This window comes from Mesitornis unicolor, unplaced genomic scaffold, assembly GCF_000695765.1.
Source record: "Mesitornis unicolor isolate BGI_N332 unplaced genomic scaffold, ASM69576v1 scaffold14554, whole genome shotgun sequence".
Classification (NCBI taxonomy): Eukaryota; Metazoa; Chordata; class Aves; order Mesitornithiformes; family Mesitornithidae; genus Mesitornis; species Mesitornis unicolor.
In genome coordinates this window covers 1-23,230 of record NW_010178152.1, presented here as the reverse complement: position 1 = coordinate 23,230, position 23,230 = coordinate 1, and the positions used below count along the sequence as shown (strand labels likewise).

General features: G+C 37.9%; 1 protein-coding gene across 1 annotated transcript in view; it reads right to left on the bottom strand.

Moving 5' to 3' along the window:
• Positions 1-22,919, bottom strand: part of BRINP3 (bone morphogenetic protein/retinoic acid inducible neural-specific 3) — a gene marked incomplete at its 5' end in the record, with an annotated part of 59,302 nt that extends 36,383 nt beyond the window's left edge. Inside the window, 3 exons of the mRNA XM_010182356.1 lie at positions 1,101-1,323; positions 20,545-20,781; positions 22,814-22,919. Of these exons, the coding sequence (XP_010180658.1) occupies positions 1,101-1,323; positions 20,545-20,781; positions 22,814-22,919 (566 nt within the window). The remainder of the gene's footprint in view (positions 1-1,100; positions 1,324-20,544; positions 20,782-22,813) is intronic.
• Between the last annotated feature and the right edge of the window lie 311 nt (positions 22,920-23,230).

Below are 23,230 nucleotides of genomic sequence, written 5' to 3'. Positions count from 1 at the left end.
CTGCTGAAGTCTTTCATGTTGAATCATGTCTTTGGCAGAATGCTTATTCAGGTCATGCCCGAGAAACAGAGGAGATGGTGTCGAAGCCCTGCAGTGACTATATAACCTTTTTTAGAAGAATGTTTTCTAATTATGAAATGACACCTCCAGTGAAAAATACATCTTTTGTTTCAACTAGCAGACCACAAAGCAAAGCACAATATATAGAAAAAGCGGGGCATGAGAGCCATAACGGCTGTCTCTTTCTGAAAGAAAAAGTGGAAGGGTTAGGAAGTGCCTCCAAAAGGCAAAGAGGAATTGTTGGAGCCTTAGCTTACAATAGCAGAGCTGAAATCGGGGGAAATCAAAGTACCCCTGGCAGTTCTGGAACACTGAACCTAAACTGGATTTCTTTAAAATCGACAGAGATACATGCTAAAGGCAGGAGGCACTGCACTAGGCCACAATGCTTGTGCTGAAAAGAACAATGCCCTTAAAAACTCATTCATTTCAGATTTACTCCAGTGTCATTCCACTAATTTCAATAAAACCATTTTCGATCAGCAATCAACTGTAACTGCTTTATGTTAATGTAGATTTGACTAGCTAGCTTCCAGGATGTCTGTTTCTAGGAAGGACTAAAACACTTCTATTTTCTTTCCTTAGGCATCCTTTCAAATCTAATTCATACCTGACAAGTGAAACAAGAAATCAATAGTATGTAGTATATACTGTATAATGACCTGGAAAGTTCTTAAAATAGCTGTGCCTGCTTCAGAAGAGGCATTCAGTATTCGGTATACAATTATTTGGCACTGTTACACTTGGCCAAGTTCCACTGAAAAGATGGTTCTGTAAAACAGAGGCAGACCAAATGGGAGAAATCTCTACGCTCACACAGTCATATACAAATCAGGTTTTATTTAGACCTTTCCTATTGTATTGAGGAAAACATGAGTGGAGCAATATTGAAAGCTGGGATCGTTCAACCCCTACAAATATAAAGACTGTATGCTGTGCATGTACCAGATGCTACACACATTCCCATAGCTATGCTCTTAAGAAGATTTTAGTGTCAAGGCAGCAGTTTGAGTTTCTCAGGTTTTCATAGGCTTTCTTACCTCTGCCTCGGCATGCGGATGAGTGGCTGTTTATGGCATCTCTTACTAAGACCAAAGAGCTTGTGAACGGTTTTATGTGCCTTGAGGAAGAGTTGTTTCATGCTGTTCTCTAGTTGCTCATAGCGACGTTGAAAATTAGAATCCATTGTCCACAAATGCATTACAGTAGATGTGTTCAGGAAATAATTCATGGGCAGCCTTTTCATAAATAATTTGAATTCATCTGAAAAAAAATAAATTAATAGTCTTTAATTATGTAGTTATGGCTATTATTGCAACAAAAATTGACTTCTAATTTGGTTTATCTTAAACTTCCAGTATTTTAAAACTTGAACCTTTGCAATTTCAGAATAGAACATTTTAACTCTTTCAAATAAGAAAGGTAACTACATATTTAGTGGTAATATTACAATACAACCAGCAAATGTCAACATTTATATAATTTTTAAATTGATGTTCAAACAAATACAAGCACTATCAATATTTTTCAACATGGATATTACAAAGATTCAATAAGAATCAGAGTTTCTTACTTTCAAATTTAGGATCTGAAAGCAAATACACATTTAAAGATGTTATGGTTTAAGGGTTACCAGTCTGAGAGGGAAGGACAGGTGGTGTCTGTAGGACCCTAGGGGTCAGAGATCAGTTCTGTTCCCTCGCATTTCTGGCCACAGTCTAAAAAAACCAAGGAGGCCTGAGGTTTCAAGGGCTTCCCTGGCTTCTGAGGTGCTTCCCTGTGGCCTCGCGGGCCGGCGGGGGCTCCCCCCCCGTGCTCGGCAGCATCCACCAGCACCCGCTCCCAGCACCACTGCGGTCCTGGTGACAGTCACAGCGATCACAGTGGCCACGAGGCCCTGCTCGGACACTTCAACTGGGGACTGCTGGGATCGGGTTTTGTGTATAGTTAAATATCCTTTATCCCTTATTAATTCCCTTTTCCTTTCCCCTGTTGTTTTTCATTAAACTTGTTACGGTCTTAACTTCCAACCTTGTGTGAAGCATCTTTTCTCTATTCCCTTTTTTTTTTAATCCTCCCCTGGGAAGGTGTGGGACAATAGAGAGAAAATCCTGCTTCTTGTTTGATTTGGGTTTGCCCTGAGCCCTAAACAGAGACAAAAGATAAATGTATATTGACCCATTTGGAGAAGATAGAAAACTGCCTTAAAAAGACTATATTCTAATACTTAGGAAATGCAATTAAATGTGATTTTACAGGCCAGCTCTCCTTTAGACATGTTATTTCACCTGAGACAAGCCATTAAGGATCAGACTTTCAAAAGTATTTAGAATTGAAATTGATCTTTTCAAAGTATTTTGTGATACTTTGACACTTCAAAAACACCTCCCATAACTTCTTTTTGACTCCTGTCCCTATCTCTGAAGTGGAAGAGAAGGAGTTCTTAAATCACAGGATCACTGCTATTGTGAACATCCTATGTTTTGTGATTTGTTCTGGTAGCTCGGTCCACATAATATACATAAACTGAATCTTATTAACAGAATGTTATTAATCAGTGAGTCCGTTTGCATAAGTAGGATAATTTACAAGTTTATTTACAAGTTTTGAACCTAAATAAACTTCCATTTAAAAGGGCTCTAATTACTGGATGGGGGAGAAGAATAAATGAGTAGCACACTTGAATGCACATGTTTATCCTTTTTCTTTCTTGTTTCCATATATCAGTATGTTTTCCTGTCTGCCCTCCTGCCTGCTGCTATCCTCCCACACTTCACAACCCATTTTTTCTTTCAGCTTGTTCCCGCAGTCAAGTCACTTATCCCACAGTTTGGCTTTCACCCTGCCAGATGCTCCTTTTGGGTAATCTACACTTCAGCAGACTATGAGAATGCAATGATCCAACTGACTGAAGTAGCCTCCCTCTCAAAACAAGAGTTAATCACAATATTTAACATCGCTATAAATTTAGGTATCTCGTGGGAGAGGGTTGATTGGGGAAAATGCCTGCTTACATAAAAGAGAACTCCATCACCATCATTGTTCATCGGTCTTTTGGTTTTAGCTTTAGCTTTAGTTCAGCTTTTTAAACAACAATTTTACACAAAGAAGGCAAAAATATTTTCTTTTTTTATGGGTGGAGAAGAAAGATCTTTTCTACATGAGTTACAACGACCCTTGTCCACATCCTGAGGGACGCAGAGCCATGATGAAATAGAACAGCCCTATTTTGGCATAGTATTTTCTGTGATGGATGAAGATTTATCAGGAGACAAAAGGCATTGAAAGGTCTTCTGGAAGGTGAAAAATGAAAGGCCAGGGGCAAAGATGATTATTTTATATTTAATAAAGTGGTTTTAATAATTCATTTGGGAGCTCCTTGGCAATGTGTTATTCATTTTTCCCTCATGCCTTCCTCTTTGGGTATTAGCTGTCCACTATTGGCCCTTTGAGGACAGCACCGCTGTCGCTGGGTACAAATAAAGGGACTAAGGAAAGAAACTTTCTTTATTTTTTCGAGTGTTTGAGGCCTCTTATCCTGTGCTTTTTCCCTTCCTTCATTTTGTCTAAGAAGTTGGTTCTTATCCTTTTTCCAAAAAGAGTAAGTATCTGTTCCGGGGTTTGTAGCTCAGTAGCTGGAATTAATAGGAATATTTAATAAATTCTGCATTACCAAATGAGCATCTCTGTGAGTCTTAGCATACTTTTGGCTAAACTTATTCCCTGCTTTCCCCTTCCCAAGTGACAATTACACTTCGGTTCCCTTACGCTACACTTCCTAGGCGTTGCTTCCCTTCAAGGCTTGCACGGGTGCTGTGGGAGAAGACCTGGCTTGTCTATAGAAGGCACAGTTCCATTGGCTTTGCAAAGCCTTCCAGCCTAGAAAGTGCGTTTGCAAATTTAACAAACTGGTAGTAAAAAAAAAATAAAAAAGGAAGAAAAGAAAAAGAAATTAATAAGAGATAAGGTTAACTGAACTGTTGCAAAGTATGTCCCTTTGCAAAGCGCAGACCTGCAGTTAGTATAAATTGGCCAAGCTCTACTGATTTCAGAGGAGTGTACTAATCACCTAGGGAGGATCAGATGCAAAAGCCACACTCCTGACTACCTGTTTTAATCACAAAATTCTCATTTCCCTTCTATTCTTCTGAGACGCTGGTATATTTACTTAAACTCAGCTTCATAAGCCAAAAATAACCCTGAATCCCCGAGGAGGGAATATACTCAAAATGTGCCTTTTCAGTTTTCATATTGCTGCAATAATTTATTTGAGAAACATTGTCAATTTGCTGTCCTTTGCACAATGGCAATGAGCTCTACAGCTAACAACTGATCAGGTGCACTGTTTAGAAGCGATAAGGAGAGTTTACTCTCCTTAACTTGCAATGTAAAAGCGTTTCCAAAAGAAAATGCTTTTTTTCTCCCTGTAACAAAAATAATCTTTGACTTTGCCTGTGCCCTGTATGATCATGTTAATGAGCACCGGAGTGCAGGTAGAAGAGGCAGAGATAAAATGAGCATGATTACATAGTGCCTTCTGGGGAAGGAAAAAAAAAAGAAAATGGAGAAGATAATGTGTCCATATCTTAAACAGACACATTTCATGATCTGTAAAACTACAACATGAACTCCTGTCACTGAGAGATTATTAAACTATTTACACTCTAATCAACACACTGTAGCAGCCATTCCCGAGGATTAGCAGTCGGTATTACAGTGCTGGGGGCCATAGGAATTGATACTTTAAAACATGATACTTGATCCCACATATGATATGACTTCAGCATTTCCTCATTAATTTTCACATGGATAGCACATGCAATACCATTTTTTCATATTATGAACTAATTGCAAATAATGGGGGAAAATATAAAATATTACATGCAGTGGCTGAAGAAACAAGTTCCATTTAACTTTCATTTTATAGCTGGTCATGTCTGTTTTTTCTTTCCCTGCTAGGTAAATCTTCCTTGTATTAACGGTGTCTAGAGACTGAAATGGCATTCATTTCAGTGGCAATGAATAAATGAAAAAAACCACAATGGAAGCAAACGTTAGTGCTGAAATCAGGTGAAAATCAGACATATTTAGGCTGTAAGAAATACCTAGAGCTACTTAACCTGTAACTTGGGTTTTCAATGTTACTCAGTATCAGAGCAGGACTCAGTGCTGAATACAATGATTTACATTCTGCATACAGAGCTAGCAAAGACCAGAAAAATGCAATAATCCTCATCAAAATATCCGACAATGCTCTGCTACAACAAAAAAAAAGGTGCCTGCTCTGTGCTGGAAGAGAATAGGACCCCTCATTTCTCTGCTACAAATATTTTGCATATCCTTGAATTCCATGATCTGTACATGACTGTCACACAGCACGCTTCTCTTTTCATTTCAGCTGAGGCTGAGTGGTTTTCTTAGAACTTTTCTAGGCTATCAAAACATCTTGCATTAGCTTGTTTCAACTACTCTTGTCACAGATTTACAAGTGGAAAAGGAGCCAACTTCCTGGTGCTGGAAGTCACAAGCCCCTCATTCCCCTGTCTTGACGGTCTGCCTTGCCACTTGATGGAGTGCAGACTCTGGCTGCCCAACATGTGCAACTAAGGGTTCAAATGCTTGTCTCTGCAGGGTCTCTGTGAAGATCCTATCTCCTTTTTCATCTTCCCCAGCCTTTGAAGAGGAAATACAATTCCCTCTCTCAGGAAGCGATTCATGAGATGGCGTTCCAAAGGCAGGTGCCTGTGATAACACCTTTCCAGATTCCTGCCTGTCGGGAAAAACTACACAAGGAACTTGAAACTTCATGTTAAATGAGAATTTTCAGCTGCAGTTTTAGTTCGATTGGGGTATGGTGGTTTTTATTTTTTCCATGTCTCTTTGTCTATGTTAATAGTTTGTCTACGCCAGGTTTTAATATGACTGCAGCCATACTTTGACACAGTTCCTTCTAACAGCCAAACCAAACAGATAGTATTGCATAAGGAAAATGAGCAACAGTCAGAGCCAACAAGAGATGTTCAGACCAAAAGCTTTCATTGAAAAACACTGAGGGAATATCTCTGGTAACTCCAGCAATCTATTTACCTATAGAAAAGATGACACACAGCAGCATCCATCCAACCCTGCTCTGCCAATTTGCCCATTACCATCAGACATCTGCCTCTGTGCCCGTTACACTGCTGACTTACCTGCTGGTGCTGTAAATAAGCCTAATATTTAATGTAAATCCTGGCTTGGTTTTGTGATTTTTTTGTTATGGTCTTTTTTTTTTGTTCTATGTTAGAAGCTGGAAAGATGACTACCACTTGATTTCACACAAAACCTAAGGAAAGCTGCTAAAGCTATTAATTTCACAACAAATACGACTTTTAAGTAGAATTGTGCGGAGCATGGAAAATCCATTTTGTGAAAGGATTTTTAGCATTCCAAAATTAGAATGCAACCTAAATCTTTTTTAAATTCTCTAGAATTCTCCAAATGCTTCTAATTTCTCTGAAATCCTCTAAAAGGAACATTGCAAGGTTTTGCTTTACTCTGTTTTGATTCAATCAAAATGCTTCACCTTGACAGTACAGAAATTTTTCATTTCTCTGTCAACCTTTAATTTTGTCTTATAACATAGAAGTTACAAAGTAAGAAATGACAAAATGAATAAACATTTCAAAGTGACGGTCAAGGAGCTTTACTGTATTCAGTCTAAAAATAATAAATTTGCAATTATTGAAAGATAATCGGCGTTTTTTTGTTAAACAGTTGCCTGAATATTTTGCAATATTCTATAAGTAAATCAGTATTTCTGCTACGCTTCAACTGTCTTTTCAGTTTAGAATGAAAGTTCTTCAGAGAAGAGCCTCTCTCTCGTTATATCTTTATAGGGCTGTTAGCACAATAGACCCCAAATTTAAATGTTGCCATGTATAACAAATAATAATAATAAAATTTCTTTCCTCCTTGAAGTCCTCCATGATAGCTGCAATTAGTGTGAGGAGCAAGAATTCTGGTAGAAAATTTTTCGTATTCCCCAAGAGTTTATAACACTTTTTACATATCAGTACTGTAAGTGAAAAAACCTTCCACTTCAATAATGTGACCATGGCATTATCATTCCTTTACCAAAACTGTGCTTTTAATTGTAATCAGGGCAATAAATGTACAGCAAGCATCAGTGTCAGTTCTAAACTGAAACCTCAAACCACAAAGCTGGTAGTCTGAGAGAATAAAAAGCAACAGGACCTACATTTCAAATGGTTGGATATGGTTGCTGTTCAGTGAAGTGCTGCCTCAATATTATGTAGATATTATTAAAGAGATTAATATAAGAGATATGTTTTTAAAAATATCCCACCATGATTCAAAAGCCTGTAGAAAACAAACTACCAAAATGCACATATATTTGTTTTTATGTTGCAATGAATTTTAGTTGTTCATGATGCATTACTTAATTTGTCAAAGAAGTAGCAGCTGTGTTCCAAGAAATATATGTTTGAAAATAATCCAAGTGAAGGAAACATCTTCCTTCAGGAGGGAAGGGAGTGGAGCATCTCCTTATGAGGAGCGGCTGAGGGAGCTGGGGCTCTTTATCTTGGAGCAGAGGAGACTGAGGGGAGACCTCATTCATGGTTATCAATTTGTAAAGAGCGAGTGACAGGAGGAAGGAGCCAGGCTCTGCTCTGTGATGTCCAATGCCAGGACAAGGGGCAATGGGAGCAAGCTGGAGCACAGGAGGTTCAATCTGAATATGAAGAAAAACTTTTTTCCTGTAAGGGTGCCAGAGCCCTGGCCCAGGCTGCCCAGAGAGGTTGTGGAGTCTCCTTCTCTGCAGACATTCAAAACCCGCCTGGCCGTGTTCCTGTGTGACCTGGTCTGGTGATCCTGCTCTGGCAGGGGGGTTGGACTGGGTGAGCTTTTGAGGTCCCTTCCAACTCCTGAAATTCTGTGATTCTGTGATTCTGTGATTCAGCATGAAAATAAATTTATTTCTTCACATAAAAGAAGTAAAGCTGATGTTTCCTTCCTCCCCCTATCTAGGCTAAATCATTCAGCTCTTCCTATCCTTAAAATATTTCCTTCTCCAAAGCAAATTAACTCCCCTTTAGACTTTCTGAAGAAGAAAGAGAGGGAAGGAAATGTGTGTATTCTGGAAGATATGGACTTCATACGAACAAGAAGAGAATTTCAGCACTTAATATCAGACAGGCTATTTGCCCTAGTACAATCTCGCTGCTCTGGAAGCCTCAAGGGACGTAAATTTTTATGCTTCTTGCAGAAGGGTAAATTTGTTGTTTTTCTTCCATTGGCTTTCTTTTTTGAAGTGAGGAACACTGCAGGGATAGCTCCTCAGAAAGGCAGGCTTTGCAAGGAGGAAAGAACACGGCTGAGTATCAGTGCAGGTGAAGGAGGAATAGGTAGGGAACAAAGTTCCTCTAATCCTTCATTAATAAATAGTTTCTGAGAAACATTATGGAAATGTAAAAACTGGTTTTACATGTATGTTACATATGTTTATAGATAAAGGCATGTATATGGATGTTATATATATATATATATGGTTAATGCAATCAATGTCAACCTGACATAGGAACAGAAAGCCACAGACACTCCCCTCACAAGTCTTGGGGCGTTCTTGGTGCCCAGATTAACAGGAAAAAAGTTGAAGAGTCAAAATTGGTAGTAAAGATAGACTCTGAGCCTACAAATCATGGATTAATTCTGAAGTTTTAGTGGGCAGGAGGTAACAACCTTCCCTAGACTCTGGTGGAAGCTGAAAGGACCCACATTTCCTATAGCTAAGAAATGACTTGTTTCTTATTCTCAATCTAAATATGACCTTGACAGCAATTTCACTTTTCAGAAATCAAAAAACCAGACTCCAACGGCTGTCTCTGCGGATCCCAGCACCTGAAGGACATTCCAGTCACCCTGACAGTTTTTCTTTCAGGTGTGATTTTTGGTTCATTATTCTTTTAAAAATGTTCACATTCTACCCTTCAGATGGGTGTGACTTAGAATTCATTGTAAATGTTCAAGAAAAATTTTCCCCAAAAATATCTAGAAGATATTTTGGATTTTTTGGTAAACATTTTGATCATTTTAACATGGTTTACAAGTATGTTCCGATTTCTATCTAGTACTAGCTCTCATCTTTCTGTAACACTATAAATGTTCATATTACATAGGATATCATTTTTATCCATAGATTTAGACATAACCTCTGTCACCACAAAGTTACCTTACTTGTTCTTGGTCATGCTGGTAACTCGCAGTTTGAAAACTGGGTAAGGTAAATAAACATGCAATGCATCACAGAAGGATGTTTCAGGGAAGAGAACGAGTGAACTAGAAAGTGTTCTTGGAAAACAAGAAGTAAAGAACCAGTGTTAAACTGTTACACAAGAAGATTCAAGGAGCTATGAATCACAGCAGACAACACTGCCCTAGAAGAAAAGAGAGTCCACTCTCTGAATCCAAAGCTGCCAAGGCAGATTGGAATTCCACCAAGAATGAGGGATGTTTTGTCACCAGCTTTGAAGGGAATCACATTATGTGCCGTACATGGTGGACATAAGTAGAATTATATTAGATCAAGCCTTCTGCTCCTCTTCTTATTACAATGTCATTGCTATGTTTAAAGTGTCTGAGAACTCAATGCCATGCAGACCTCTAATAAGTAAATTTGCCAGGTGCTGCCTTAGCAGGAGTCACATAATGCTTTATTTTGGAACAGGGACAATAATATTGATGGGACCCGATTGACTGTACCTTCATTTTTGGAGTAGGAGATGACCAATTTAGACATTGACTCTCTGAAGAAATTATGCACATCTTGCCTGTTCATTTTATTAAAACAGTGGCACCTCCACAGGGGTGGAAGAAGTGGGGAGGGGTGCATTGGACGCAGAAGGAATGACAGCTTGGTGTATGTGTTCATGCTATTGATTAAACTTCGTGACAACCACATAGGGAAGTTAATTACTGGGAGGCAAATTAACACCCTTGCAAGATATTAGAGAAAACAATAATTATATTAAGAACTCAGAGGGCTACGTTTTCTTGGCCTTGAGCCTGAAGCTGTAAGCACCAGTTAAAAGAAAAACATCGCTGTACTGCTCTGGGGCAAATGGTTTGAACCATATTGATTGAAGTCTTTATTTTCAGTGATTAAAAAACACCTTCAACTGCCAGTGAGTCTGTTCAGACTTTTCACAAGGAGCCTTTTCATTAAGATTTCAAATGAGACTCACTTTGCATCACAATCTCTCTATTCTGGTCAGCAGAGAGACAGAGTGTGCTACCTGAAGGGCCTGTGCAATCTCACCTTGTGTGTCCTGTGGACAACGAGTTAGCCAGGGCCCTTTCAGGGCCACATTCTCTCATCCTTCTGAATACATGAAAACAGAGCTAAGTAGAGAACAACATTAAATTTGTTTATTTTATAAGTGGAATAGATCCTCCAGTACTCAGTTTTAATTCCAGATTTCATTTTTAAGCTTACGCTCCATGCATTTACACTGAAGTACCGTAACTGGAAAAGCAGTAGCATGGCACTGGACTGTGGAAACTGTCTTCACTGCAAATGACAGCATGGGACTCTTCATTTGCAGTCTGTGTGTGATGGCAAAACAAATTTAGTGATCTTGCAGTGCTATGTCACGCTTGGAATCTCAACATAGAATCTGAAAGTCAGGCAGGGCACTTTTCTTCCATTATAATTTCAAGAAGTGTCTTTGAATCAGAGTGCATATATAGCAACCCCTAAGTTTAAACTGACATTTCCAAATGAAACCTGCAGCTACTTTCTGCCCTTTTATGCAATTGTAGTAATTTGGAACAGGTATAAATGAGACATTTAGTACTTTAAATGTGTTTTAAAATGTCTTAGAGTGCAGATTGTCTTTTTTTTCTTTTTTTTTGTCTTTTTTTCTTTTTTTTTTGTCTTTTTTTTTCCTGTGCCAGAGAGATCATAGGGAACCCTACAAACACCAAGATAATTTTTACCTAGTGTTTGAAAGGCAATCAGAATTTTTTTAAAACAACATGACTCTGGTTTACATAAGAGTTATTGATGGCATTATTTAGATCTTAGGGTTGTCATTACTGCTGGTAATAAGGAAGGCGGCTAGAACCCAGGTTGATGTCTATACCATGCAGTCAATCTGCAGGCTTGGCAGCTGGTAAAAATTACCTTTTTACTTGTCAGCCAGGTGACTTTGATTTGAGAGGCAATAAAAAGGAATCCCATGGTGCCCACTTTTGCTAAAGCAGTTTTTAGAAAGAATTTGCACCAGAGGAATAGCAAAAAATCTGTGACTTATTGGGATGGCAAACAAAGTTATATTAGATATTTTCTGACTAAATAGAGGGTTTTATAAGGTTAAACATCACAGACTAAATGCAGACTTGCTGCAGTTTTGCTGGAGTCATCCATCAGAAAGGACTTGACACGCTATAATCACAGCAATATTTTAAAATGTGTGTCTGATGGAGAGGAGGAGAAAGAATGAACCACATGAGGGACACTGGTTGCATTCCTTAATGCACTGCTGGGAGATATTAATATGATTCATAATTAAGATGATTCCAGAACTTCAGCTGACAACAGTGTATGAAACTGTGGAAAAGCTAGAACTTACCTGATCATGCAAACTTCCTTCCCCGAGGTTTCCTGTGTCTTCACATTTGACCTTGAAGATTTTGATTTGTCATTGGCTCTAACCATAATGCATTCTGTCAACCAGACATCTAAGATTTTTGTCTTCAGCACTGGACAATCTATTTAAATTTCTTTACATGATTTAGCTTTTTTTTTCCCTATTTCAACTTCAAATTTAACCTATTTAAATCTAAGTTAAAGATTTAACTTTATATTTTGTTTAACTGACTGGTTTTATGTCTGCTTTATTTAAGTGTAATTTCTTTTTTAGCAAAATAAATGTCTGATTACTCTGACTATGCCTATTTTTTTATTTTTTATTCAAACTGACTGAAAGAAAAAACTGAACAGATGTATTACTATGCATCTACAAGTCTCTGCATGCAAGTATAATGACTGTCAAATTCTATTTCCTGAGAAATATTGAGATTTGTGTAGATTCTGAGATCAAATATGATTACTTGCTAAGGATGCATATATTGACTGACTGTGTGAATGTCATACCCTGTCTCTGACTTTGGAACAATATTAGATTTCTCCTTTGCAGGTTCTTTACAGCCTCAATAATCATAAAGGCAATGCTGCCCATCTGTAACAAATTCATAAGGCTAGCAGAGGGTGCAAAGAATTCTCCCCTGAGCATCTGCACTTCCATGTCAGTGCCAGCTGTAATTTCCAGTCTTGGTTTTATTGTATTTTACCACAGTTTGCAGCCTGGGTATTAGAAACCGCCTTCACTGTAAGAATAAGGATCTTCATCCTTCACAAGAAAGAGCAGAACAGTTTTGAAGCCCCAAGTCAGCACACAGTGTGATTTTATAAAGGCGTGTAGTGTGACCACAAATGGTTGGTCGATCTTTTAAGAAGGTTGTGACTCAGACGACTCAGATGTTTAGTGTGACCACAAATGGTTGGTCGATCTTTTGAGAAGTTATGACTCAGACGACTCAGATGTCTATACAACAAGACCAACACCGATCACAAAAGGCAAAGTGTGAATTGAAACATGTTCTGTCTTTTAGTAGTATTCGATAATAAAAATATTGGCCAAGTCTGTCTATGAGTTTCCATTGATAAAGGTCTAGATTAACTTCAGAAGTTAGAGAACACTGATTCTTTGCTTTTTCCAAGACTAGCTTTGGGCTTCTGTAGTGCTTGGTTTTCATAAAACAGATTTGCAGATCTAGGAAGTAGATGTGCTTAGTGGAAAGAACCTTTCTTCGTTCAAAGTTGGCATTTTACAGCATGCTTGTATTTCATATAGGAAAATATGAACTGAAGGAGAAGTGAGACAGTTCTGAAACTATCATCAAAATATGGTGGGTTTCCACATTTTGCAGTTTTGAAGATGGAGAGGTAAATCCATGAGACTATTAAACAGATAATTCTCTAAATCTCACTGAAGATTATGGAATGGTGGAGACGATCTCTCCTATTACTTTCCGTAGATTTTACATAAAGTAACTATATCAGATGCAGATGCTACCCTCCAAAAAAAGAATGGGATATCTGAAATTCCTCATTTTCAATACTACTGATATTTGATTCAGTAATAAGCTTATCATCTCCTCTATCAGAACCTGCTTTCTTCAACCCTTTTAATCCAATTCTTTTATACAAGGGATTTTGGGAACATAGTTAATTCAACCATTCTGAAGAAATGGAAAAATATAATTTAACTGAGTAAGCAGGAGTCTAAAGCAATCTATGCTGACGCAAACAAGAAAACTGGTAACTTTCTATGTAGTACTATACATTAACTGAGGATTTATATCTCATTTTCAGGTGAACCTTGTGAAACTGTGGAATTTTTTTTCAGATTATTCTAAGTCAGTACATGTAAAGAGTAACCAATGCTCAATAGCAAGACATAGTGGAGGATATTAAGGAATTATGAAAAATACATTAGACATGAAGTCCAAATCCAATGAATCCAGGGATTTAAGAAGAAATAGCTTGCAACATCAATTCACTTCAGCTAGTACTTTGCAATCAAAGCAATGAGGGAGGATGGATGCACAATAAAGAAGAGTTTCTGCAAATATTAATGTGAAAGTTAACATCTATTTACTCTGGCTATACTTATACCACTTGCACTTTATTTGATACTGAAATTTACCTTTTGAAATATCTCTGTAAAGCAGATACAGAAGTGATTGAATAAATCAAAGTCCACATTTTGAGAAGTTTGTCTTTTAAAGCTGTAGAAGAATGTATTTAAAAACATTTACAGGATTACTTCTGATGTTTAATTATGCCTGTGAAGCCACATGTCTGGTAGCATGAATAGTTTTTGTGTTCAGTGGGCCAAAGGTCCAAGATGGCTCTGGCTCTGATCTGTTTAAGCTTACGCTGAACTTTAAGCACACTATGAAGTTAATGGACTGCAATGACTGAAATAAGCACAAACTTCAGTGCTTCACTGAATCACCTTTAAGCCTAACTGTGACAGTAACATTTCTGTACAGTTCTATCCAGTTTGCTGGACAGTCTTGCTATTTCCTTCCAAAGTATTTTGTAATTAAAATAAGTATTTGAAAGAATAAGTTTTCAATTTCAAAGCTACTTTGAAAATATACCTCATATTTGTTGCTGTTATGGTTTAAGGGTTACCAGCCTGAAAGGGAAAGACAGGAGGTGTCTGTAGGACCCTGGGGGGTCAGAGATCAGTTCTGTTCCCTCCCTTTACAGCCACAGTCTACAAAAAACCCAGGAGGCCCAAGGTTTTCGCAGCTTTTCCTGGTTTCCTGGGCTGCTTCCTGTGGCATCTCAGGACGGCTGGGGCTACCTCCATGTGCTCAGCAGCATCCACCACCATCCACTCCCAGCACCACTGCGGTCCTGGTGACAGTCACAGCGGTCACAGCGGCCACGAGGCCCTGCTCGGACACTTCCACTCAGGACTACTGGGATCGGGTTTTGTGTATAGTTAAATATCCTTTATCCCTTATTAATTCCCTTTTCCTTTCCTCTGTTGTTTTTCATTAAACTTGTTACAGTCTTAACTTCCAACCTTGTGCGAAGCATCTTTTTCTCTATTCCCTTTTTTTTAATCCTCCCCTGGGAGGGTAGGGGACAATAAAGAGAAAATCCTGCTCCCTGAGCTTGCCCTGAGCCTTAAACGGAGACAGTTGCACATCTCCTTATCCTGTGACTTTCAAGGAAATATTCCAAAAGAGATTTTGTTGCCTTTAAGAGGAAAAAAATCAACTGCTCAGCACATGGGAAATACACAAAGACAAGGCAGCAAGCTGCAGTTGCTTAAGAGTGATATGAAAATAACGGCTTGGATGGAAGATTTTACTTTCATGTTTCCAGGAGGTCTCATAAATGCTAGCAATACAAACATTATGAAAATGCACTTTTGCCATCTTCTATTGTTTGAGAAACCCTGTCATCCATGCCCTTATTTATTTTAATAGCCTTTTTAGTTTAGACAAATGCAATCATGTTGCAACATGGACTGCTAGAAATTTCTTTTAGATGTCACTGAGCAAACCACCTTTAAAATAAAATTGTTGTCATTTAAATTTCTTTAATAAAGTGGCCAGATTTCCAAAGGCACTCAGCAGCCACGGTACAGAACATCTACGATCATATTCTTATCCTTGCTGTCAGAATCCAGAGCCTTTGCATGCTTTTATGGGTCTTCATGCCTATTGTGATTTAGAGCATGGGTCATAATCTCTGTAAAATGTTACATTGCCAGTCAGTCATTGCATGTTAGAATTTGCTTCTTTGTACATTAAGTCTTTTCAAAGAGTCCCAAAAACTTCCAAAACCAGTGAAGTGTAACATAAGAGCATATTCATTAACACTGTCTTCAACACTGCTGTAACCATAAGCTGTGAAAGTCTTAAAAACTTGAAAAATTGAGAATTTTTTCAAGGAATCTTTCAATGCTCTTTACTGTGTGAAACTAATTAGCACTTAGGTCAAAGCTTTTTTCCTGAAATGAAAAGATAAAGTTTACTGAGAGAATGAGGTAGGAGGAGGAGCTGGACAAGTACATACTAATAGTATTAGGGGCAGAAGAGATACGGGAAAATTAGTAGTATTAAAAGAGCAAAGTGTTTAAAACATTAACTGACATAGGTGGACTTCATATTCTGCAATCTCAGTGAAACTTAGTGGCTTATGATAATAGCAGGTCAACTAGATTATGTAGGTCTCCTTTTAGGCTACGGATTCCTGTGAAAGTCTAGTTTCATGCACATCAAGAAAGGGTAAACGAAACTCTACCTGATTCCATTAGAGTTGATATTTTTAGGCCACATGTGAGATGATAAGAACACAGCTTCTTGGAATTATGTTCTCAGAGAGAACTTTGCTTACACATTAATTCAGCCAAAGGCCTCAAGAAACTAATGAAAATTGTTAATAAAGGATGAACAGCTTTATTACAGGTTTTTTATAAGGAAATAGATTTGCCAAGGGTAGCAGCTGAGTCTGGAGGCCACAAGGTATGATAAAGCATAAGCAGATGGTTCCGAGTAAACAATTTAAAGTAACTCTTGTAACATCTTTGAGAACTCAGTACATACCCTGATACTAAGAGGTTATCTGGAACTCATTGATCTAATAGTGATCAAGCGTGTATTGCTGGAGGGAAGCTAGAGAGATGAAAAAAGTAGTCAGATTTACTGAGAGATGAATAACATACTGCTCCATGTTTTCCAAAATGAGATTTGAGTAGTTAAAAGGTGCTAGAAGAGTCTGAGTGCAATGAAATCTGCACACAACAATGAATGACACATTCTGGACTGAAGTATGTTTGGTTATCAAGTCTATAATACTCATAGTTCCTCAAGAGAATTGTCACTACCAGAACACTGAAACTGCAGACCAGAGTCCTTCTATGTGAAAAACAGAAAAATTCTTTGATTGCAGAGTAACAGAATGGTTGAGGTGGGAAAGGACCTCAGGTGCAAATCACTGATCAAGCAGGCCCACCTAGACCCAGCTGCCCAGAACTGTGTCTAGTGAGCTTTTGGAGAGGAGGAAGATTTCACAACCTCTTTGGGCAACCTGTATCAATGCTCAATCACCCTCACAATGAAAAGGTTTATCCTGTCTTTCAGAAAGAATCTCCCGTGTTTCAGCTTGTGCCCATTGTCTTTGGCCTTGTCACTGGGCATCACTGAGACGAGCCTGGCTACATCTTCTTTACAACCTCCCTTCAAGTATTACTCTACATTGGTAAGATCCCCCTGAGCCTTCTCTTCTCCAGACTGAATGGTCCCAGCTGTCTCAGCCTTTCCTCATAAGAGAGATGGTCCAGACCCTTCATCATCTTTGAGGACTCTCTCCAGTATATCCCTATGTCTCTTGTACTGAGGAGCCCAGAACTAGACAAGGCACTCCAGATGTGGCCTCATCAGTGCTGAGGATAGAGGACAGATCCACTCACTTTACCTGCTGGCAACATTCCTCCCAGTGCAGCCTAGGATACCTTGCAAACCCTCTTTGATGCATTGCTGGTTCATGGTCAACCTGGTGTCCACAAAGACCCTCAGGTCCTTTTCTGCTAAGCTGCCTTCCAGCTGGGTGGCCCCCAGCAAGTCCTGGTGCCTGGTGCAGGACTTTCCAGGTGCAGGACTTTGGGCTTGTTCTTGTTGAACTTCATGAGGTTCCTGATGTGGTACATTATTTCATTTCACCCAACAGTATGTTCATCTAACAAGATTAGTCATTGCAGTTGGACATGTATGAAGTGCCATACTAAATTATCACCTTTTTGCATTTCCAATTGCAGTGTTGAGGACCTTTGACTTTTAACTAGGTACATATACTTTTTCTTCTCATTTTATTGTTTAAAAGATAAAACAATAATGCAAACTGCCTAATTTGGAAGAGAGGAGTAGGCTGTACAGAAAACAGTCCTGTTGCTTTAATTTTTTTCTTTTCATTATTTCTGGAAATTCAGATTAAAAAGTTCAAAGACACAAACTAAATTTAGCTACCCATTGATTTCAAACAGGATTTAGGCATTGAAGAACTGCAATTTTTTTTCTTTAAAAAACAATCTGTTCCTCAGTTCTATTATCCTGAATAGACATAAGAAGAGATAACACTGACAGTAACAATACTATCTTAAATGGAAAATTTACCTCTTCCTCTTTAGGCTAAATTCTGTCCACAGAAGATTGGCATGACCTCAAGTGAACCCAGTAAGTTTTACAAGTCTGAATTAGGGGACACAATTTGTTTCTGGATTCAGAGGACTATTTTGTTATATGTAAGGTAATAAAAGGTTTGGAAGGCAGAAAAGTTAGAGAACTTATACACTTACATTTCACTTTACTTGAATCTAGAGTTCGTAGTGTCAAAGAACAGAATTCAGTCATTCATTCCTCTGCAGTTAGTAGTAGACTATGTGAGCCAGCAGTTAATGCTTGGGATACTTGTTTACTCAGACTCTAAATTACTAAATAATCTGTCCTTCTTTCACCTATTCATTTCTAGCTAATTAATTATTATTATAAATTTATTAGAATAAAAAAACATACTCCTATCTCAAAAGCTGACTTCTACCAATTTAGACAAAGACTGAAAGATATATATCCCACATCAAAGTTATAAAATATCTATTTAAAACATTAGTTTCATTTAATAAAGGGCACTTTTGTTCTCAGAACTTGCTATCAGATTGTGCTGATATTTGTTAATCACATTTTTCGTAGTTTAAATATTGCACAAACTCTAGATTTTTCAAAATATGTCTCAATAATCACTGTGGCTAGAAACGCTTACAGACCATGTGCGACAGTACTGCAAGAGTGCCCAGATGGGAATATATTATTTATATAGGGAGGTTGAATGGGTAATGACTAAACTATCTATCAAAAGTTCACATGCCGACTATTTTTCAACAAGGCACAGACATGCAAGGTTACCTATCTCATCTTTCCATTAACATTTTTGTGCAAAACAGTTTATAAGTTAAAAGCAGAGATTTTCCAAGATACTTTCGAGATGCGGAAGTCATGCTTTGCATATTTAGTAGATTAAAAATTATTTCAACAATTCAAAGGCTAAAGAGTGGGTGTGGCATATGGCCCAATGATGTTAATAATCCATATTTCACACTTTCTAGTAACCACACCTACTAGCAATTACCTAGTTGACAGATGTATGTGAGGTTGCCATTTTAGCTAAGAACTATAGCTAAAGAGCCTTTTCTAAAAGCGCAGAATTTAACTCTTACCCATATTTCCCCTGACATTCATGCCTCAGTCCTGAATGTAGGGCTATACTATTCAAACTCGTAAGTAATTTGATACCCCTACACAGCTTGCTATAAGAACCCTCCATAGATTCAGATAAGGAAGTGCCATCAAACCACGTTCTTCAGGCACTGAACAGTATCACATCCCATTCAAACAGGACAAAAGATGGTAAACAAAACTGTGACCTTCTGCAGAGTCAATACACTTGTCCTAGTTTGCAAGGTAGTAAATGATAGCATGACTGCATAAATGCTTAAAGGTGCCGAAGCAGTCATTGAGAAAATGCATTTTTATGTACACAAAACCAAAACATAAATTCATGCTTTTATAATCAGAGAAGTCTGTCATCCTCTAAGGAGAAGTATTTTAAGTTCTCGTGTCCTCATGCTAAGAGTGAGTCCAGGGCTGGGAAAAGGACTTGAGCTCTTCCAAACAGACTGAGATCTCACTAGAGGTTACAACCGAAATTTTAACTGATATAGAGTCTTTTGAAATTCTCAGCCTTGAACTGAGAATTCAGTCTCTAACAATAAGACAATAAATAATAAAAAAAAGTATGCAATGTACTGCTCACAGTTAAGTATTTTACTGATATTTCTTCTTCTCTCCTACACTCTTCCTGTGACCACTGAAGAGTCTTCTTCCCTCTCTCTTCTACTGACTCATTCTCTTTTTCCCACACAACTCTTTAAATACTGTGATTTTTTGCTTTTTCTGGTTCTTCTTTATCTCCCTCATTTATTTTTTTTCCCCTCAGTGATTTTTCCCAAGCCTGCTGAGCTTTCCTTACTTTTCCCACCATCTGGTTAGACAGCTGTTACTGATATCAGTGAGTGAGTGAGTTGTGAAAACAGTTGTTCAGAAGCTGATTTTACCTGCAGTTCCAATTCTTGATGGGACTGGAAGTTCTTAAGATCATGACAGGCAAAATGATGTATGAAACAAACCTCGATGCTTTAAATACAATTAATGTGGCACAAACGCGTTGTAGAGACAACATGGACAGGTCCAGTTTACACAGAAATCATATAAGGAAACAAATTGCCAAGTGCAATGGAATGAACTATTAACTACTTGATAAATCAAGGGCTCATTATGCTCTCCATGTCAGCTGGAGCATATTGCTAGAGAGATAGGACAAGGAGGAATAACAGGAGAAACTTTTATGCAAAACTGAAAAATGGGTGTGAAATAAAGCAGCTGTTTCAGTGGCACTACAGAACAAGATTGCAAAATATCCACGTGAAATGTGTAACCTGACTCTGCTCCTCATTTGTTCTGCTTTCTGATTCCTCCAGTACAATTCGTGCCCCAATAGGGATCAAGTCCTCACAGCCGTGTTCTCCACCAAGTATAGCAGATGAATACTCAAACACAACTGCCTAAATCCTAACATAATTACATAGAGTGCTGATAATCACGAGGTGAGGACAGCACTTCCGATCAGAAAGTTATAATCATTAAAACTTGGATCCAAGATGCATTTAAGTATGTTTAGCTTTTGATGTAAAAACCATTCTGGAGATTTCAGATGGCGTCTGTTGTATAAATACTTTTTGTGAGACACAGCCAAACAGAGAAAAATTTTATAAAACATCTCACCAGATTCTTCAAATTCACTGTTGTATGCATTCCAAGTCTCACTTATGCGGAGCAGATTTTCTTCCATGGCTTGAATGTCCATGTAGGGACAGTTACACTCAGGGAATTTGGGACCACACTGACACCAGCAGTCATTGTCCTTGCAGATGAACTCTCCCTCTGAATTGCAGGCAATATAGCTCAGAGCCGCCTGGACAAAATGTTCTTGCAGATACTCAGGCAGGATGACCTGAAGACCTGAATGAAATACAGTATTACGTTATTAAATGCAAAGGAATTCTTGAGCCAAGCAGCTTCCTCAGCCTATGCAACAAAGAAAAAATTACAGAAAGGGAAACTATATGGCTTTTTAGGACAATTTACACATCTGCCTAGCATTTTCACTATGTTAAATATTTTGTTTCTTAAAATTTAATTTCAGTTATATTCTTCACATTTCCCTCTCAGTATGGAACATCCATTCCCCTAACCAGTAACCTGTGTTCCTCAGGGCGTTTACTGCTGTAATTCATTTCTAGGGGGATTGTCAAAAACAGAAGGAAAGGATTACATCAACTTCTTGTAAAGAATTGCTGAATGAGCAGACTCATCAGTAAGAGCTTTGCAGTGTGGAAGCATGCAGCTGAGTTATAATCTTGCTACTAGCAGCTAATGCAAATTTCGCAAGTGCTGATGAAGGGAACTCAGCCCTGAAAGACACAGTAAAGAGACAGCATCATCAGAAAAAGAGGTTTGATCATAAACAGTTCCATTCTCTGTTGGACTTTTTTTCCGTGTTGCCTTTGACACAAGAAGATATAGCTCATCTAAGTAACTCATAGCTCATCTAAGTAACTCATAGCTCATCTAAGTAACTCGAGTTATCTCTTCATGGTTCTGTGGAGACAAACTGAGAAGAATGGGAAAAATTGAGTTGGAGGAAATTTTAGAAAATTAAAATTTGGCTGATATTTCAGTTCTTATAACATTGATATTTAATTGCTGGCAGCAACAACTTCATACTATTTGTCCAAGTGATTTATGAACGAATATGGAAACATTTTAAAACTGGAAATAATTGCATAGCTACCTGTAACTGCAAATTAAGAACTGCATTCTTCTCTAGTTGTATATACACAGAGGTATACACAAATACAGAAATTATAGAGAATTTAGTCTGTTTTCATAATAATAAGAATAACAAGGTGCTCATGCTACATTTGTGTAACTTAAAAGAGCAATAATTAATGGCCTGATACCCTAGAGGGTGACTTTTCAAAAATGTTTATATATCTAATAAGTAGATTGGGAAATGCATCTACTGGAATTAACAAAAAAATAAATCAGAAAGTATGCCTTTTTTCCCCTTTCCTTTTCCTTTTCCTTTTCCTTTTCCTTTTCCTTTTCCTTTTCCTTTTCCTTTTCCTTTTCCTTTTCCTTTTCCTTTTCCTTTTCCTTTTCCTTTCCTTTTCCTGTTCCTCTTCCTCTTCCTTTTCCTCTTTTCCTTTTCCTTTTCCTTTTCCTCTTTTCCTCTTTTCCTTTTCCTCTTTTCCTCTTCCTTTTCCCCTTTTCCTTTTCCTTTTCCTTTTTCTTTTCCTTTTCCTCTTTTCCTTTTCCTTTTCCTTTTTCTTTTCCTTTTCCTCTTTTCCTTTTCCTTTTTTCCTTTTTTCCTTTTCCTTTTTTCCTTTTCCTTTTCCTTTTTTCCTTTTCCTTTTCCTTTTTTCCTTTTCCTCTCCTTCTCTTTTTTATCTTTTTTTGTTTTCTTAAATAATATAAAATTACTATTGTTTTTCTAATGAGTGACAAGCCCAGTCTTCAAATTTTTTTAAAAGTCCCAAGAGGAGCCTTTGGACTCTTCATTATTTAGAGTCTTTGAAAATCTATTTCCTGCTCCTAAGTGTCTCCATTCATTTCAGTGGGACAGCTGCATGAGATATAAGGTACTACTCAGTATGTGCAAAGCAGGCTGAGAATAGTAAATGTCACTCCCTGCTTGGTGGAATCCATGGGAATTCAGGCTGTTTAAAAGGTGTGCAAGTGGCTGCTAAGTAGGGCTGTAAAATGTTAGCAGCATTATTCAAATTATTTTCTGATGTGTACAAAAAGTGTTACCATTTCAAAGGCAACATGAGTTACTGACATTTCCTTCACTTTGTCTGGAATGTACTTATTGCAAGCACACAAAAAAAATCAGAAAAATGACCTTTTATGAGGTGGAAGAAAGAAAAACAAATAGTGTGATAAATGTCATCCTGTTCCAAAACAAATTAATGAAATTGCACCCACATACCTTGCAACTGAATCTTATTTTCAGGACTCTGAACCAGAACAGAGCTGACAGAATCTAGGTTGTCATAGTTACTGCAGCCAAGAGGACCAGTCCGCGTTTCTGTTACCTGATGGTAAGGGAACGGAAAAATATTTGCTATATTATTCAAAACAGCCTGAGGAGTTCAGAAGTTCATTTCATAAAGATTCCCTTTAATTCAGCTGGCAGTACATTTCAGACTTAATTAAGGTGAAATAGCTCAGTTTAAAAGTATGACTGCAAATGTTTTACTGGTAGGACAAACTTCAGTGAGTGCTATTTCTGTAGCAGAGATTCCTTACAAATACCGTGCTGATCAACAGTCTAAAGATTATTTCTTTCTTCATAGCTATGGAATTTCGAATGAGTTTAATAAATGTGGTTCATGAAAACAAGGAC